The sequence below is a fragment of the Delphinus delphis genome, chromosome 7 (assembly GCF_949987515.2).
Source record: "Delphinus delphis chromosome 7, mDelDel1.2, whole genome shotgun sequence".
Classification (NCBI taxonomy): domain Eukaryota; kingdom Metazoa; phylum Chordata; class Mammalia; order Artiodactyla; family Delphinidae; genus Delphinus; species Delphinus delphis.
In genome coordinates, this window is record NC_082689.1 from 47,163,148 (window position 1) to 47,183,276 (window position 20,129).

Consider the following 20,129-nt stretch of genomic DNA (forward strand, 5'->3'; position numbering starts at 1 on the left):
AACAGAGAGCATGTTTGGGAACTAAGTTTCACAAATTCATGAAATAAGAAATTTTAGACTGAGGTTTCCTTTTATTGCTGCAGACTCAGTAATGCACAAATACCATTCAAAAATCAAAGCACTAAGTAAGCTTACCATCTTGGATTGAATTTTCTGCTAAATTAAACTGTTCATCGCAGAACCCTACATTTTCCCTTAATTTTTTAAAAGGCATGTCTACAATATTTTGGAGATATCCACATGATAATATTCATTATTTCATGTAACTTGTATAATTCTACCAAAAATAATGACTACGAAAATTAATAGAATGGGTACTGAAAGTGTTACTTTCTCTGTAATGGTCACATCAAATCTACTTAGCATGGCAAGGAACCAAGATCTACCCATTGAGCTCTAGATCCTTTTATTTTTAATACAATGCTCTTGTGTGTGTTAGGCTTGATGGTGAATTTATTTGATTGGACTGCTGGTTTAGAATATCTTTTTAAAGTTCATTTAGATCCTCCCTCAGTTTACTTCCAGCTTCATTTCTCAACATGCTCTCAACTCTCTCACATTGCACATATAAATCTTATAGATAGATGCATATACGCGGGTCACATGGAATTGTTGATTTTCCTTCATAAACATCTTTTACTAATCTATGCATATATTGTTTCCTCTGCCTGGAACCCTCTTCCACATCTGGTGAATTCTACCTCATCTTTTATTAGCTACCTAAAATATCACCAACCGATCTGGGAAGCCTTCCTCAAAGGCCCCAAGCAGAATTAGATACTTTCCAGGTATGCCTCATTTATTTTGGTATAAATCTATTTGTGTCTACTTCTCAGAGTTAAAATGAAGTAAATTTAGATTGGTCTTCCAAACATATTTCTGAAATCTTCCTTCCTCTCCCTCTACCCAAAATCATGCCTGGAGTAAGAAGAAAAGCACACTGAAAGTATTCATATTTCCTCTTTAAGAGCTAAGAAACTAAGTGTTACACTATCCTAATACCAAAATCCAGACTTTCTTCCTTAGCTACTACTACATGTCTTAATGCATGTGACGACCCACAATAAAATGGCCTAATAAATTATACATCGTCTAATATCTAGGTACATCTTTGGTAAACAGAACATAAAATTGGTCCATGAATTATTGATCAGTAACAGATACACACTGGATTTGTAAAGGATGTTTTCTGACTAGTATCTTTTTTTCCAGCCCAAAAGAGAAAAAGGTACTCTCTTACTACTATTCTTTTTCTTCTTTTGAAGGACCCTAAGTTTTAGTTCTCTAAACAAGCTCTAATCTATCATTTCTTAGCTGTGCCAGATAAGATAGACTTTTTCTGACTTTCATAGGCATATGGCTTAGACTCAGTCAGATACTACCATAAAAGCTTTGAATCTCTAGCAAGTGATGCAGAGAGCCAGGGATGGGTAAGAAATTATTCCCATGGTGTTGCCCCACAGTCAGTAAGAGCAATTCCAATAGCAATAAAACCCTACACTACTGGTTCCTCTGTTAGCTTCTCTTGCTCATTTTTCAGAAAGCTACAAGTTACCAATATCCTGCCAATAAATTCCTATTCAGCAAAATTCAGCCAAAGTCAATTTTTATTGCTTTGCACGAAGAACCCAACACCTGCATGCAATAAACACACATATACAACCTACCATATGCCAGACACTTCTCCATACACTAGCACACAATGGTGAGCAGAAACACATCTGTTCCCTCTCTGGAGAGTTTACAGTCTAATCAGGAAAACAAACACATCATAAGATAACCGGAAAAAAAAAAGAAAAGAAAAGAAAACAAGTATAAATTTCAGCTAAATGAAGAAAAAGAGCTGTACTTAGTGCACTGACAGCCTGTATAGCAGAACCTGATCTAAAAGGAAGAAGAAGGAAATGGGAAAGGACATTGATAATATACTATTTAACGCCAAGCATTTATAGTATCTCCAAAAAGTACCTTACTCTAAAAAATTTTATGGTGATCCTGGAGCTAGCTGAAGTTTGTTCTTTTTACAGGAAGGGATAAAGTCATTATTCTGTTTTTTCTAAAGAGAAATAGCCCAAGAAACAAATGAGCCTAGAGCAGTACTTCAAACAGTTACAAACTTCAAATGTTGATGCAACAACTATCAGGAAGTCTTCTCGGGGCTCAGCTAAACTTTCAGACTCACAAAACTACCAAAGGCCACACACAGCACCAACCTATTTAGAGGCTATAGTACAGAACCAGGCATAACCTCCCCGATGAGAGTCCTTACATGAACTTCCCTGTGCAGCAGTACACACAGCTGTCCAGAGCTCTTCTCTTTGCCTCATCAGGAGACAGCTCAGGTATGAAGAAACTAGATGTGGTGGGTACAGCAGCTACCCATGCTTCAAAGCCTCCTGCCCCATAGGAATGGTATCTCTTGTAATGACCTCATAGCCAGAGCTTCCAGAGTTCCCGCAAAGGACATGCCAGTTGTAAGAGTCACTGAACTCAGGGAACTCCAAAGCTATGGCTTCCCCATCAGGTATTTATTAGTCTATTTACAGTTTCTCCCAGTCTAAATGCAATATACCAACCAGGGGCTTATTCTTAGCATAAGCAATGATACCTAGTCACTTAGCCACTCAGGACCCAGTAAAACAGAACAAGAAACTTAACAGAAGATCGAGTTGGCATACAGAATAGGAAAGAGTTTTAATGACCATTTTCCAAAAGCTGACTACTGATAATTTTACTCAACTTTAATATCCCTACGTGTATTATTCAGTTAGGCTGCATTACACTATAGTAACAAGCATCCCCAATAACTATTAGTCAAAAATAACAAAGGATTACTTTATACACATACATTGTGGGTCAGTAAGAGTCTAACCTTTATGTCTTCCTCACTCAGGGACCCAGGCTGAGGGAGGTTCTATTATTTACACTATCACTACTCACTATGGCATCTGGTAAGAGAAGAAGCAGAACAATGCCCCAACTCCTAAACACCTCCACCCATCAATGACACACTTCTGCTCATGTTTCATTGGCTAGCAAAAGTCACAGGGGCTTACCGAAATTCGAGGTTATTCCCAGAAATATGATACTAATGAACAGTTGTAATATCTACCATATCATGTAAGAGATAATTTAAATAAAATAATTTTATAAATTTTACTTCCCAAATATTAAAAACATGAGGATGGAGCCCTTTTAAGCACTAAAGTCTCCTCTGGATTCAGAAACACAATAAAGTAGAGAAAATAAGCTAATTAATTGAAACTTTTCATGATCACCCTGGGAATGTAGTACAGCTGTGGAAAGGTAGGTAATTTTCCCAAGGTAACACTGGAAGAACGGCAGAGTCTGGATTTGAACCCAGGCCTGTGTGACTCCATGGCCTATTTCTTTTTCATGACACAACAATGCATAGCAAATATGGATGGAGTGAATGAAGAAAGAAGAGTTAAAGGGTAAACTCCACAAGAGTATCAAGAAGGTTAGGAGGCAGGGAACTATATTCAATATCCTGTGACAAACCATAATGGAAAAGAATATGAAAAAGAATACATACATATGTATAACTGGGTCACTTTGTTGTACAGAAGAAATTAACACAATATTGTAAATCAACTATACTTCAATAAAATTTTTTTAAAAAGGTTAGGAGGAGTAAGGGGACAAGATATCAATAGTTTCAGACAGGCAAAGAGTGGAGACATTAAATATGGAAGGAATGAAGAGTGAGGCGAATTATAAGAGAGAGGTTCAGTAAGATAAGGGATCAAGTCTCCACTGAAGGAGGCTGCCACCAGCGATTGCAGTTCGGGCCACTGCTGGGCTGGGCTTAGGGAGCTGCCAGATTGAAATGGCTGAGCATGGGAAGTGATGAAGAGAGGCACCGTGTTCAATACCCTGCTTGTGAAGAAAAGGAGAAAGGAAAATGGCTAAAAGAAGACACATGCTCAAGGGAAAGCTGTTTTGATTAGTTTTCCAGGTAGGAAAAAATTAACCATGTTTGAAAGTTCAAAAAAAAAAAAAAAAAAAGAAGGGAGCAGGGGAAGAGCAGGAACATAGAGTTAAATGAGAAGGTTCCTGAGAAGGGAGAAGTAATAAAAATATAAAACAGCTTGGGCTTCCCTGGTGGCGCAGTGGTTGAGAGTCCGCCTGCCAATGCAGGGGACACGGGTTCGTGCCCCGGTCCGGGAAGATCCCATATGCCGCGGAGTGGCTGGGCCCATGGGCCATGGCCGCTGGGCCTGCGCATCCGGAGCCTGTGCTCCACAATGGGAGAGGCTGCAGCAGTGAGAGGTCCGCGTACCGCAAAAAAAAAACAAGAAACAAAACAAAAAAAACCCCAGCTTATACTAAGTGAGCCATGATAGTGTGCCCAGTCCCTACACTAAGCACTTTACATGTCTTAACACATGTAAATCAACTCATTCCATTTAATGCATTCCTATGGAGCAGGGTTGATGCCTCAGTCAGGGAGAGGGTAGTAACCTGTTAGTAACTTGTGCAAGTTAAACCGCTGTAAACTACAGGGCTGGGGCTTGAGTCCCAGGCAGTTTGCCTTCAGAAACCACATTTATCCACTCAGCTACTGTCTCCCAACACAAGACAGGGGCGAGGGAGAGAAAGAGGGAAAAGCCACTATTCTCCCTCGAGATAACGGAGAAGATAAAAGGCATCAGTGGGGCAGAGATGTTTATGTGTTTGGGCTCAGATGGGACAGAGGTGTGAGAAAAGTTCAGGTGGATTCTGTAAGTTGTAAGCATTTCTTCCACAGTCAAGACACAGTCTAATGGTGCTGTGTCCAGATATATGTACATGCTCATGACTAGATTATTGAAAACTATATTCTCCTTTTTTCTTAAATTCAAACACTATTTGGATAAAAATTCCAATGTAAAAAATGCAGTCAATTTGTATATTCTTTTCATAAGAGAAGTCTCAGAGGTTATACAAAATGATTAAGAGAAATATCATAAGCAAGGACAAAAAGAGAATAGAACAAAAAATCCGTATTTGTAAACATATAATGAAAGGACTTTAGTTATTTCCTCACTATAGAAAAAGCTCTTATGATTCATTCATCCATCTATTCAATTTATTGGGTACCACTTGTGCCAGGCACCAGGCATTGTTCTAGGCCCTGGGATTTCAGCAGTGAACAAAACAGATAAAAACTATCCCGGTGGAATACATATCCTAATTGAAAGAAAGAGGCATTAACTAAAAATAAATAACTTCTATAGCAATGTGAGTACTAAGGAAAAAATAAAGCTGAAAAGTGGATGGAAGCACAAAGTGGGAAAAGGGGAACTGGCATTTTAAATAAGCTGGTCAGAGCATTACTAAGAAGATAACACTTGAGCAATTCCCACAGGAGGTGGTGGAGGGGCACCCAATGTACACTGGAGGGATCAATGCTCCAGGCAGCGGGAACAGTCCAGGGGAAGGTGAGGTGGAAATGTGCCTACTGTTCACAAGCCATTGCAAGGAGCTCCAGTGAGGCTGGAAGAGCATGAAGAAGGGGAGAACACTAGAAGATGAAGGTAAAGATAGAAATGGTGGGCTGGAATACTCAGTCCTCTCGGCTACTGCAGGACAGATGGGGAGACATTAGTGGAATCTGAACGGGAGTGTCATAATCTGAATATTTTAAAAGAATCACTCTGGCTGCTCTAGAGAACAAACAGCAGGGGGTACCCAGGGCAGAATCGGGGAGAACTGCGAGGGGGGTGCCGGCTCTCTTCCCTCTGCCCCTCCAGGTCTCCTCTCCACCGTTCCCCACCCTGCTCTTTGCCCACGACGCTGACCAGTGTGAACTCATGGGCAGCCGGGCACGCTGGCTCCCACTTGGATTCAGCCAGTGGGGAGCACGCACAGAGATGAAAGGGAGGAAGGAGAGTGAGGCCAGGGTTTTATTCCCGTGTTCTTTCCAGTCACCTTGGGCTGGCTACTGTCCTCTGACAAAAGCCACAGTTCCCTCACGTGGCTCGCCCCACTGCCTGGATTCTGGTAACTGCTCCCTTCCCTTTCTCCCTTCAGGCTTAGAGGCCAAATTTTAACTAGTGCCCACTTACTTTGTAAATAGTCCCCTTACTAAAAGCTCCTCAAACTATCCCAATTTAAGTGTGCCATCTCTTTCCTTTACTAATTCAGGAGCCCAGGGCAACAGTCCAGGTGAAAGACAATTGTGGCTTGAACTAGGATGTTAGCAGCAGAAGGACAAAGAAGCAGTTAGACTATGACTTGCTGAGATTTTATGTCAAGCATGACTCCAAATTTTGGCCTAACTAACCAAAAGGATGGAGTGCCATCAACTGAGATTCATTTTTTTTAATCCACTAATCAACAGAAAATATGTGCAAATATATTAAAAGTGGCTCAGAGGAAAAGGAATACTATGGCTTACAGACAAATGCAAAGGTGATTAGTCTTACTGTTAATTAAAGGAATACAAATTAATATAATATAAAATAATATAATAATATATTACATATATGAATTATACATATATAATACATAGAATAATGATATGATATATAATATAAAATTGACAAAGATAAAAAATATGGTGATAAATGGTATTGGCATGGATGTCAGAAAACACTGGAGGAGTGTAAACTTCTGTGAAAAATAATTTGCAATTTCTATCAAAACAATACATATACTTTTTTTTCATTGAAGTATAGCTGATTTACAATGTTGTGCCAATCTCTACTATACAGCAAAGTGACTCAGTTCTACACATGTAGACATTCCTTTTTTTATATTCTTTCCCATTATGGTTTATCACAGGATAACGAATACAGTTCCCTGTGTTATACAGTAGGGCCTTGTTGTTTATACATCCTATATATAACAGTTTACACCTGCTAATCCCACACTCCCAGTCCTTCCCTCCCCCAGCCCCCTCGGCAACCACAAGTCTGTTCTCTATGTCTATGAGTCTGTTTCTGTTTTGTAGATAGGTTCATTTGTGCCATATTTTAAATTCCACCTAAAAGTGACATCATATGGTGTTGGTCTTTCTCCTTCTGACTCACTTCACTTAGTATCATAATCTCTAGTTGCATCCATGTTGCTGCAAATGTTATTATTTCATTCTTTTTCATGGCTGAGTAGTATTCCATTGCATATATGTACCACATCTTCTTTATCCATTCATCTGTTGATGGACATTTAGGTTGTTTCCATGTTTTGGCTATTGAGAATAGTACTGCTATGCACGTGGGGGGTTGTATCTTTTTGAATTAAAGTTTTGTCCAGGTATATGCCCAGGAGTGGGATTGCTGGATCATATGGTAATTCAATTTTTAGTTTTCTGAGGAACCTCCACACTGCTTTCCATAGTGGCTGCACCAACTTACATTCCCACCATCAGTGTAGGAGGTTTCCCTTTTCTCCACAGCCTCTCCACCATTTGTTATTTGTAGACTTTTTAATGATGGCCAATCTGACCAGTGTGAGGTGGTACCTCATTGCAGTTTTGATTTGCATTTCTCTAATAATTAGTAATATTGAGCATCTTTTCATGTGCCCACTGGCCATCTGTATATCTTCTCTGGAGAAATGTCTATTAAGGTCTTCTGTCCATTTTTCAATTGGGTTGTTTTTATTGTTGTTGTTGAGCTGTATGAGCCGTTTGTATATTTTGGAGATTAGGCCCTTGTCGTCACATCATTTGCAAATATTCTCTCCCATTCCGTAGGTTGTCTTTTTGTTTTTTTTATGGTTTCCTTTGCTATGCAAAAGCTTGTAAGTTTGATTACGTCCCATTTGTTTATTTTTGTTTTTATCTATATTGCCTTGGGAGACTGACCTAAGAAAACACTGGTACCATTTACGTAAGAGAATGTTTTGCCTATGCTCTCTTCTAGGGGTTTTATGGTGTCATGTCTTATGTTTAAGTCTTTAAGCCATTTTGAGTTTATTTTTGTGCATGGTTTGAGGGTGTGTTTTAGCTTCATTGATTTACATGCAGCTGTCCAACTTTCTCAGCATGACTTGCTGAAGAGACTGTCTTTTTCCCATTTTACATTCTTGCCACCTTTGTCGAAGATTAATTGACTGTAGGTGTGTGGGTTTATTTCTGGGCTCTCTATTCTGTTCCATTGATCCATGTCTGTTTTTGTACCAATACCACACTGTTTTGATTACTGTAGCTTTGTAGTATTAAAACAATACATATACTTTGATCTAAAAATCCTGCTAGGACTTTATCATACATATTCACACACTTGCACAAATACCTGTGTATAAGATTTTCACTATAGCAGTGTTTAAAATTACAAAAAAACAGAAACAATCTAAATGTCCATCAACAGGAAATATGAGTTAAATAATTTAGGCTATATATACTATAAAACAGAATACTATCAGTGGTTTTCAAAGAATGAGGTAAATCTATATATGTCTACGAGAGATTATATTGGGCAGGGAGGGGCGGGGGGCTCAGTCAGGTAGCTAATAGTAATATTTAGTATATTCCTATTTGTGAGTTGTTTTTTTTTTAAGGATATACAGATATATAGGAATAAGAAAATTCTAGGAAGATCAAAGAAACTATTTAAAGTGATTGCCTCTAAGCAGGCTAATGTGAGCAAGTCCTATTTTTTCACTGTCTACCCTCTTGGACTGTCTGAAATTTTTTCAATAAAAATAATACTAAAGCCAAATTTCAAAAAAGACCAGTAATAAATTATCTGGCACTGCACAAAACCTGTGGTGTTGAATACAGAAATGTATCTGAACAGTTCAACATTTTTTTATTAGCGTTCACATGTTGTTAGAAGATATAAATGCCCTGACCCATAATATCCTGAATCCCAGGTATATTTCTCCATTTGTGGTAAAACTGAGCCTATTTACATACTCTTGGGGTTTTCCAAATGCCAGTCATATATGGAAAAAACAACAAAGTTTAATGTAGATAGTTTCAAATGGAAAAAAGCAAACATGTGACCCAATCCCTATGAAGAACTGGCTTAACGACACTCATTTTGGTACTGGTCATGATATCAAATGTAACAGTCCACAACATGATTTCTGTTTCACTGGTATTATAATTCCCAGAATGAATATGTTTTAGAACCAGCAGGAAATAACAATATGGAAAAAAATATTAATTTTCTTCAGGCTTATCTTAAAATATTTTGTCAAAGCCAGCAAATCAAAACTGGTAAAAAATTTTGCAGAACTATTGTACCAGAAGAATGTCACACTATTTCTTTGAGGAGTCTCTAAACTTTCACATATGTGGATAAATATATCAATACAAATGTATACAGGATTATGTATATTTTATTTTACTGATGTAAATGTAAAACTTATTTCTTATTTGTCATCTTCCTTATGCTATTTTCCTCCTTACCACCACAATCTGACACTGGAATTTGTCTCTGTTAGATAAAAATTTAATGTTATCAGAACCATAACATATTATTTTCCCAATAAATTTTGGATAAGAATTTGTTTTTTAAGTCAACCAAATCTACTTGAATACAAAATATTCCTCAACTGGTTTTGACAGCACAACCCAAGACTTTAGATTATTTCACGATTAAGGAGTCAGTGAGTCAATTTTGCTGACAAGAGAAAGGACAAAAGCCTTTCTCAGAAGAGGTGCAAAAACATTTTAACAGATTTTCCCCAGACTTCTGCAGATTGACATTATCAGGGAAGTTGAAGACATCCAAAGCAGTGTGGAAACACAATATATTTTTAAGGCTTTTATATGCCACAAAACTGTACAAAAAAATCATATAATAAGTCATTTGTCTTTATATAACTTTCTCTGGGGATCTGAAGTGCTTATACATATTATTTCACTAAATTGTTACATTTAAGCTAAAGCAAGTACTTTCAAAAATTAAATCATGTTTTGAAACATATCAAATGGGGAGGGACTTCCCTGGTGGTGCAGTGGTTAACAATCTGCCTGCCAATGCAGGGGACACGGGTTCGAGCCCTGGTCTGGGAAGATCCCACATGCTGCGGAGCGACTAAGCCTGTGCGCCACAACTACTGAGCCTGTGCTCTAGAGCCCACGTGCCACAACTACTGAGCCCACGTGCCACAACTACTGAGCCCACGTGCCACAACTACTGAAGCCCACAAGCCTAGAGCCTGTGCTCCACAACAAGAGAAGCCACTGCAATGAGAAGCCCGCGCACCGCACCACAACGAAGACCCAACACAGCAAAAAATAAATAAATAAATAAGTTTATTAAAAATATAAAATTCTATTCAAATGGGGAGAGGCAAAGGTAGGCGGAAAATATCAAATAACAGAAATTAAGAAAAGGGACCACTGCATCAACATTTACCTGTTGCATCAAATTCAATTGGCTGGCACCCACGGTGAGAAGACCAGTCACACTTGAGGACTTGCCCTCCTTCCACGATCCCAGGCTGGGTAGTGTTTGCTTTGGGAGCTCCCACCAGAAGAAACATCCTGCTAAAATACAAAAGGCAAGACAAGACTTTAAGTGGCAAAAGCATAAATAATATCTTATGACTTAGGAAGAGCAATCATTCTCTTGATTTTATCCACAAATATTCTTTAAAAACCACTCACTGAGAGCATAATCCACCTTCATTATTCACTTGGTGCTCTTTTACATACATACATTATTCAATATAGTTTACTCATCCTAGTAACACATTATAAGGCAACTTCAGGGTTATATGTCATTTAAAAATTTATGCTGGCCAAACTGTACACTTTGAATAGGTACAGTTTATTATATGTCAATTATAGCTCAATTAATTTGTTTAAAATATATGCTGGCTAGAGACACGGACATTTGTCTTGATTTTTGTTTTTTTTGTGTGTGATTTTCTGTACACTTTCCATATCCTGAATAATGAACCAAAAAAATAAATGATTCTAAATAAATAGTTCTAAAGTATGGTAATTTTAAATATTATCATTTTTCCATTGGGAAAACTTACCTTGTTTTAAAACTACATACTTCAATTTTTTTTTTAATAGTGACTAACGAATGTCTTTTTTCACTGGATTAATCTAATCAATTCCTGGTCAAAGAATAGAAGCACTATTCAATTTCTTAACAGGATAAAATTAGCAAAAGACAAAATAATCAGGAGTCAGATTTTTAAGTAAAAGAGATCTTTTCTTTAGTTGTTTCTATTCATTCAGGAAAAAAATATGGATTGAATGTCTCCTCTACTAAGGCACAGCTATGGGCACTAGAGAAACGAGGATGAATAAGACAATCTTGGTTCCTGCTCTCAGTGGAGCTTACATTCCCTTTGGGAAGAAATCCAGAAACTTGCCAAGAAAATTAGTCACTGTTACAAGTGCTACAAAAGAACCAACAATTGGCTGAGAGGTATTATTTGGGAACAAGGAGAGGAGACCTTCTTTAGATTAAGGGAAGTTACCTCTAAGGAATGGAGGGGAGACACTTCCTTTGGATAAAGGGATGTCTAAGGAAGTTATCTTTAAAGAACAGGGAGAAGAGATCTCTTTCAGATAAAGCAGCAAAGGGATTTACCTCTAAGTAAATTGAGATGTACGGGATTAGAAGAAGGTCGCCAAGGAGTGTCTGTGTGTTGGGAGTGAGGGGCTAAGTGAGTGGGATGGAGAGGTGGATGGGAGGGCCCCAGGCAGAGGTACAAAGACTCAAGGCGGGAAAGAGCTTAGTCTCCAAGAGTTACAAGGAAAGAGGTGTGGCTAAAGGAGAGCAAGCTGGGAATGGCACAAGATAAAACTGCGGAGCTTGGCAAGAGCTAAATCACACAAGGTCCTTTAGCCAGGTAAAACTTTTGGATTTTATCATAAGGTCCACGTGAAGCTTCTGAATGTTTTTTAAAGCAAGGGAATGATCTAATAAAGAAAATGAAATGTGGCACCTCATGGGGAAAGTATTAAGGGGGAGGGGGGGCAAAAATGGAACAAGAAAAGCGAGAGACTTTGAGCACCTGAGGGAGGAGGTGACGGTAAACTAGGCTGGGAGGACAGATGGAGAAGGAGATGCACGGGCAGATTTGGGAAATATCTGGAGTAGAATGAACGGGAACAGCTGGAGGCTTGAATGTGGTAGAAAGGGAAGATTAGAATAAAGCACGTCACCTAGGTTTCTTTCTGGAGTGCAGGGATGGGAGAACCACTTACTGTGCTAGAAAAGCCCAGAGAGTAGGGAAGCAGAAGGCAGACTAAGTACTTACAGGAAAACCAAGAGTTCAGTTCCTAACATGTTAGCTCGAAACACCTGTGAGACACCTAATTGGTGGTCTGTTGCTCTGAGGAGAGTTCTGCCCTTAGAGATAACGTGTTGAGAATGTCAACTTGGAACGGATGGGTTCACACAGGGAGAGGCTTCAGAGAGAAGTGGAAAGAGAGGAAGCAACAACATTTAAGTCAGAGAAAGAGGATAGAGTAAAAGAGGCTGAGAAGAAGCTAACTGAAATATAGGAGAAGAAAACAGGATACAGATAGACAAAGAAGGCCCTCAATAAATGCTGTCACCATTATCATTTCATTTCCTTGTTAAACACTAAGCCACTTACATTCTTCTGGCAAAGAAAATACTCATAATTGCTTTTCACTTTTTTGTGAAGTTATGAACAAACCTACATCTTAAATATGGAATGCTTTCATTTTAACTTTTATTTATCAATTTCATTTCTTCTGGATGTATCTGCTAAATCATATTTAGACCAGTCAAAAGATGGCTGCATGAAATGCTGGAACCCCGTTTTCGTACACTTATCTTAAAACTCCATACTCAAGATAAAGACAAAACTCCCAACCAAACCACACCCTGTTTAATAAAGCTTTATGCAGTCATAGTTGGCATCAGTAAAACACCAATGCTGGCTCTTTCTCCTCATAGCCAACTTAGTTTTCATTCAGCAAGAAATATTATAAAGCTGACTAAGATAGCCCTCAGACCCCATGAATAAGAGAGCAGCTAAGTATCATTATGCCCTCCTTTTCTACAGCAGAGCCGGTTAACAGCTAAATTATACACACACACACATATATGAAATTTACCTTTTTCAACAGGTCAAAAATTTGGCCACAAAATCACAAAACTGCCCCTCCCCATCTGGATTAAATGATGTTTTAGTACATGATAGGCAAAAAAAAATATTTCAGATAAGTATACTTTTCAGGTCTACATCTGAAGAGGCATAGGCTCATTCCTGCAATAGCCCTAATAAGGGTAATACGAGCACAGGTATGTGTATGATTTTCATATTGTGGATAATGGCCAGTTCCAGGAGATCAGGACAGGAGCTGATTCTCAGAATTTGCCTAGAAAACTACAAGCAAACTCATTTCTGGACTGTCCTCACATGGCACACTACAGAATCTTTAATACTTTTTTATCAAAGCACTTCTTCCTACCTTATGATAAACTGCTTCCTTGAATGGAGGGGACCCTCAGTCATCTTTGTGCTGCCACATAACAAGCACTCAAGAAAAGCTTTTTAAATTGACAACTGAGTAGCAAGTAAATTTGATAGTTATAATTCTCAATCAGAACAGCCATACATAAAAAGCCATCTCCACTATCACCAACCCCTGTAGAATGCAGAAATCATCCTCTAATAAACATCTGATTATTTAAATTATCCTTAAAATAATTTCTTTCTGTAACGTTTCTCTTCTTAATTTTGGATTTCAGATACTTTCTTTACTTGGCACTCAAGACAGAGAGGGCTGGAAAGTTATTAGGGGACACAGACTTCAGCAAAGACAGAAAAAAGGGCGTCGAGGAGAGTTCTGAATGGAAACTGCACTCACTATTGGCAGCACAGAGCTCTAGTTCCTTGGATAGGATCAGGAACAAGACTGCTGCTTTTCATCAGACCATTTGCACATTATAGGCATGAACTGATGGTAATTAGATGTACTAATATGGGTGTTCATCAAGTTTTCCTAAGCATACCTTCATGTGCAGTCTTGCACATTGGTGAAATGCCACAGAAATGGTAGAATAATATAAAAGGAATGTGTGAGCATTCTCAGTTTCTAAGTGCTAGGTTAATGAGGGGAAAAAGCTGAGAAATAAAGTTCTTTGTGCAAAGTGTCAACATGATATTTAAGCTCCTTTTAAGAGTGTTATAGAAAGTTTTAAAAGAGAAAAATGGAGAGATAAAGACAGTAAGACTGCCTTAGACAAATGTTAAGTCCTAAGAGGGAGGTGTGGAGAGAAAAATTAAGTATTTGTAGAGATTAAAGGGTACCGAATGGTGAAAGATGCTATATGAGAAAATTAAGGACTATAAAAGCAACACATATTACAGAAAACAAAAGCCTGTTAATGTGTCGGGAGGGTGAATTTTATGTCTTGTGTCTTTCTGCCACAATAACAAAAAACAGCCTGTTAATGAAATGCCTTACAAAAATATTAAATCATTACGACTTGAAGTTCATCTAGGAATGTCTAATGAATGTCTACAACAGCTTAATTAAGGTAAAAGAAGTGACAGACCAGAAAAAATTTCGCAATATAAGCAGCATTGTCTAATGGGCAGTTTGGGGCTAAAGGTTCCAGTCACCATATAAATCAACTGAGAAAGTCACTTTAAATCTCTGAGCCTCAGTTTCCTGTTCTATTGAATGGAAATAACAATGCCCACTATAATTACTTAAAAAAGAAAATTTCTGAATGTGGATAGTTTAGATAAAAGTAAACTTAGAAAATGTGAACGCATCATAAAAATACAAGATGATGACAGCAGAACTAAAAACAATAAAATACTCCTTAATGAAGTAGGAATAAAAGTTAAAATCTGTTTTCAAGGGCCATTAATTAACCCAAACGCAAGCTCTCAAGAGAGAAAAAAAAAAAAAGGATAGGTAATAGTTGGCTTGCAACATTTCCTGACAATGGTGGAGAGTTGGGGAAGATACACAGAGTTAGCTGAGGCTGACAGAGATTTCTCTGGTAAGCAGCAAAAATCTGAAGCTGAGCAACTTAGTTTCATATGCTTGCAACTTCCTCCTGACAGAATCCATCTCCCTTCCAAAAAGTTTGCCCAAGAACAGTATCAGGATCCCCATCCTCACCATTCTTTTTATTATTTATTTATTTATTTTTGCGGTACTAGGGCCTCTCACTGCTGTGGCCTCTCCCGTTGCGGAGCACAGGCTCCAGACGCGCAGGCTCAGCGGCCATGGCTCACGGGCCCAGCCACTCCGTGGCATGTGGGATCTTCCCGGACCGGGGCACGAACCCGTGTCCCCTGCATCGGCAGGCGGACTCTCAACCACTGCGCCACCAGGGAAGCCCTTCACCATTCTTTTTAAATGACTCGAATCATTTTCATTAAATGACTTTAAAATTAAGGTTTACATATATGAGCAAGCCATTAATATCATGCCAAGAAATTCTGAAAGATAAAGAGTAGCAATGTGTGTTTGGGGGAAGAGGGGTAAGAGAATAAGAAAGAGGGAGGGAGGGAAAGTGGGGGAGAAGGGAGAGAGGGAGGGACAGAACGATGGAGGGAGGAGAGGTAGCGGAGCAAGGGCAAGGGAGGGAGAAGGAGAGAAGAAAGGGGAGGTAGTAACGGAGAGGGGGAGGAAGGGGGAGAGGATGGGAGAGACAAGAGGATTCGAGAAGCCAACCAGGAGGATGCCCTTCGGATGCACTTTCAATCCAAAGTGTACTTTAAGGGCAGCTGCTTCAGGGAACATGACCTTGACTACCAAGGAGAGACAACCAGCCAAACAATGACAAGTACATTTTTTAAACTCTCCAAATGAACTAAGTTATTTGGCTGCTTTCAGCACTGACTTTTCCAAGATAAAGCATGGTTAATATATTTTGGCTGACTCTGGCTGACCAGTGAGGCTTCACCAAAAGGAACTTCTGAAAAATTATCATATACGTATATATAAAGAAACGTGTTACTGAATGTTACTTAAGAGCTATAATTCCAGTCTCATTTACCTTTCACTAAAAAAAAAAAAAAAAAAAGCTACAGTCAACATTTATGTGATGTAAAACAGATGCATTAACTATAAATCCTATACATTTTCCCTTTTCTTCTATAATATCCTATAAACCTTGGGCCTTAAGCAGGAGAAATCAACATAGGATTTGCCTTCTAAGTATATAATGATGATAGAATCTATGCACATATATTATTTATGATAAGAAAAAAGAACTAGGGGCTTCCCTGGTGGTGCAGTGGTTAAGAATCCGCATCCCAATGCAGGGGACACAGGTTCGAGCCCTGGTCCCTGGTCCGGGAAGAACCCACGTGCCACGGAGCAACTAAGCCTGTGCGCCACAACTACTGAGCCTGCGCTCTAGAGCCTGCGAGCCACAACTACTGAAGCCCGTGCGCCTTGACCCTGTGCTCCACAACAAGAGAAGCCACCACAATGAGAAGCCCGGCACCGCAACTAAGAGAAGACCCCGCTCTCCACAACTTGAGAAAGCCCGCGCGTAGCAAAGAAGACCCAACGCAGGCAAAAATAAATAAATAAATTTTTTAAAAAAAGAAAGAAGAACCAATATAGCCAGAGCCACAGTAAAATAAGCTGGTGTCGCTTTGTAAAGGGTTGTGAAGATGGTTACAAAGGTGAAGAGAGAAACGGGACATAAGCTTTTAAAAGTAGATGCAGACTGGGACAGACTGAAAGGGGCCTTCATTCAGTTTAAGCAGTTTGGACTTTATCTCTGGACATGAGAACATTTTCGAGGAAATTTTAGCAGCAGAATACCAGGATCAAAAGATGCTTCAGAAAGATAAAACTATTAGAAACATGTAAGATGTTTTGCAGGTCTGAGAGCTAAATGATGGGCAGAGGGGTGATGACCTGAGTGCCACAGACCACGCTTGTAACGACTGGCCAAACTACAAGTGGAAAGCAGAGGTGGATGCAAGAAACATTAACAAGGGCTTCCCTGGCGGCACAGTGGTTAAGAATTTGCCTGCCAGTGCAGGGGACACAGGTTCGAGCCCTGGTCCGGAAGATCCCACATGCCGCAGATCAACTAAGCCCGTGCGCCACAACTACTGAGCCTGCCCTCTAGAGCCCACGAGCCACAACTACTGAAGCCTGCAATGAGAAGCCCGCGCACCGCAAGGAAGAGTAGCCCCCGCTCACTGCAACTAGAGAAAGCCGCACCCAGCAACAAAGCCCCAATGCAGCCAAAAATAAATAATAAATAAATTAATAATAATAAAAAAAAGAAACATTAACAAGGAAGAATTTCTAGGATCTTCTGCCTGGTGACTAATCACTGACTAATATTAGGGGTGTCCAGTAGGAGAGACAAAGAAAAATAGAAAATGAGAGGGAGGAATATGAAATTATTTGCAGGGCGACAGAGAAAATGATGGTACCATTAATAGAAACAGAGGTACAACTGACATCACTTGGTGAAAAAGAGTTCATTTTTTGTAAAATTCTTTCTACTCAAGAAGAAATGATCCACAGGCTGTTGAATATAAAGTTAGAGCTCTGCTTTTAGATCGAAGATGAAGCCAGGGCAGCAGTATGGTTTTAAAAGCTCTCCAAGTGTTGCAAATAGGAAGTTAGGATTGAGAACCATTGTATGTTCTGTGGGACCTTCTGCGACCAGGGCACACTCACCCACACCTTGTCTTTGGGGTCATAGGACATGAAGTAACTGTAAATAAGGCTCCAACAGTGTTTAACAGGGGAAAAAGCAAGTCTTGTAATCCGGTGTTGCTCACTATAGCATTATTTTAAAATAAATATATATGTAAAATGAGAACTGTATAACATATCTTAAAAGTAAGAAAATTATTCATTTTCTTCTTAAAATTTTAAAATTTGAATACAAAAAATTAAACGTAATTTGAATTTCATTTCCTCTGCGTTTTGTTCCCATCTTTTCCCTTACCCCACACCATCCCACTCAAACAGCTAAAGGCTGCAAACTCTTCCGGCTTCAGTTTCCTGTTCTGTAAGAGTGAATTTATCTGCTTCCCTATTTCCCCTGGTGGTCTATGGTGTAGAGTAAAATGAGATATCACAAGTAAAAGTGCTTTGTAAATTATAAAATAGGTCAAGCAATGTAAGATATCATTATTATAACTAAGCCTAGGGTGTAATTTTTAATTTCTCCAATTATTCTCCACAAGAAAAACATGCCTTTACTTCTTGGCCTGTATACAGTATTTAAATTTTACGTTAAGTTTGGCAATATAGTCACCATAAATTAATTCATACAGGAAAAATAATAGGAAGTGCTAATGTTTTATTTTTCACAATTTTTTTCCTTTTTTAAGTATAGCTAATTTACAGTGTTGTGTTAGTTTCTGGTGTACAGCAAAGTGATTCAGTTATACACACATATTCATATAATATATATGTTCTTTTTCATATTCTTTTCCATTATAGTTTATTACAGGATATTGAATATAGTTTCCTGTGCTATACAGTAAATCCTTGTTGTTTATTTATTTTATATATAGTAGTTTGTATCTTCTAATCTCCAAATCCTAATTTATCCTCCCCCACCTTTCCTCTTTGGTAACCATAAGTTTGTTTTCTATATTTTTCAAATCATAATTTTTGTGACTTTTCACTTCAAACCTAAGACTCATTTCTGGAGGAATTTTATTGTGGAGTCACCTTAATGTTTTTGCTTAGTACTTTCTTTTTCCTTCTTTTTAATTAACATTGATTCATTAGTTTTCACAACAATATGGAGATAATTCAATAACAATTTTCTGTAACAAGAAACAAGAAAAATGAGACAGAAAACAGTTCTATAGCTTGCCAGAGGTATTTAGACACCTATAGAAACCGGAAGCAGCAGGAGACCTCATTACCCTTGCTTCCTCATTAATACTAGCACTCTTCCTTCAGAAGAAAGGAAACTTTAATTAGCACTTTTCTATTATGTGAATTTTTTTTCCCTTTAGAAGTTTATTATCACACCAAATAACAACAATAAATGCAGCTGGTAATATTGTAAATGGCATCCTCATGCACCCTGGATTCCAATGCGTGTTAACTTTAAAAGTACCCTTTTACAAAATTAAGCATAAGTTTGCATTAATCTTTGTTAAACCTGAAAAGCTCAGAAGTAGAAACCTTTGTTTACATATATTTTGGGGTTTTTTAATCTCAAAGTTGATTTATATTTTTTATCTTAGGCTATACCTAGACCTCACTAGTCTATCAGTAACAAAGTCACTGAAGAAAGTTTCAAAATGTTATATGAAACCAAACCAAGTTCAATTTTACCTTACCATTAAAGGCCCACGTGGGAGGTCATGTAAACAAACCTGTGAGGTCATAGTATATTCAACAACTACAATGACTAATCACAAATTAGCCATCCAGCCTCACAACCAAAAATAGGAAATATGCTAACAGTTCAGTATTACTGCATTTTCCATAGTAAAAACACTTAAAGTTTATCATTTTGTCATGTGTCTTTACACGACAGAACTCAGAGGGTTGCCACCGAATCAAGAGCAACATTTGCAAACCACTCCATCAATTTGTAAGTATTTAAGTGCTAACTCTGGCTACTCTAAGTACCAACTCTTGACAAAAGACAATATATATTTTCAAAATTATTAGAATTTCTGTAGAAATTAAATCCAAAACAGCACCCTTGGAAGCAACTAAAATCCTCTGCACTATAAAAGCATACATCCTGACGAATGTTGTAAGAGTCATGGAAAAATATTTAGATCATCCTCAAATTAGGCATGTAGGAATAGGAAAAATAGTACTAAAAAGTAATGACCATTACAATTATCCTCCCTCTCCCCCCAAAAAAACCATACTTTAAAGTATAGAAAAAAATTAAGAACAAAAATACGTTGTTACAATTTCTAAGAGCTTAGAAAGAACTCTAAGAACAGTTCTCCCTCTTGGAAACAAGATTTAAACATCAGAAGACATCCAGGGAACACATTAAATCAGTATTTCTAACGCTAAAAAAGGGGGTGGTGTGGTGAGAATGACGTCAGCGTTCGGTAAGGTCAGAGACAACTTTTAATCCAATAATGACAATAACTCTGTTCCAAATCCTGTGCAACGCGAAACGCTGGCAATTTGAAACATAACTGAATTCTTAAATACTACAGTATTCAAATGACCTTTAGTGAGTGAAAACTCAGCAAACATGCTTGTTCTTTCTGAACAATGACCTAAATAA

General features: G+C 38.3%; 1 protein-coding gene across 2 annotated transcripts in view; it reads right to left on the minus strand.

Moving 5' to 3' along the window:
* ITGAV (integrin subunit alpha V) overlaps window positions 1-20,129 on the minus strand; it is an 87,106-nt gene that overhangs the window by 65,861 nt on the left and 1,116 nt on the right. Inside the window, exon 2 of one of the 2 annotated variants that reach the window (XM_060016465.1) lies at window positions 10,320-10,450. In XM_060016465.1, the coding sequence (XP_059872448.1) occupies window positions 10,320-10,450 (131 nt within the window). The remainder of the gene's footprint in view (window positions 1-10,319; window positions 10,451-20,129) is intronic. The other variant, XM_060016464.1, reaches the window with a different exon arrangement.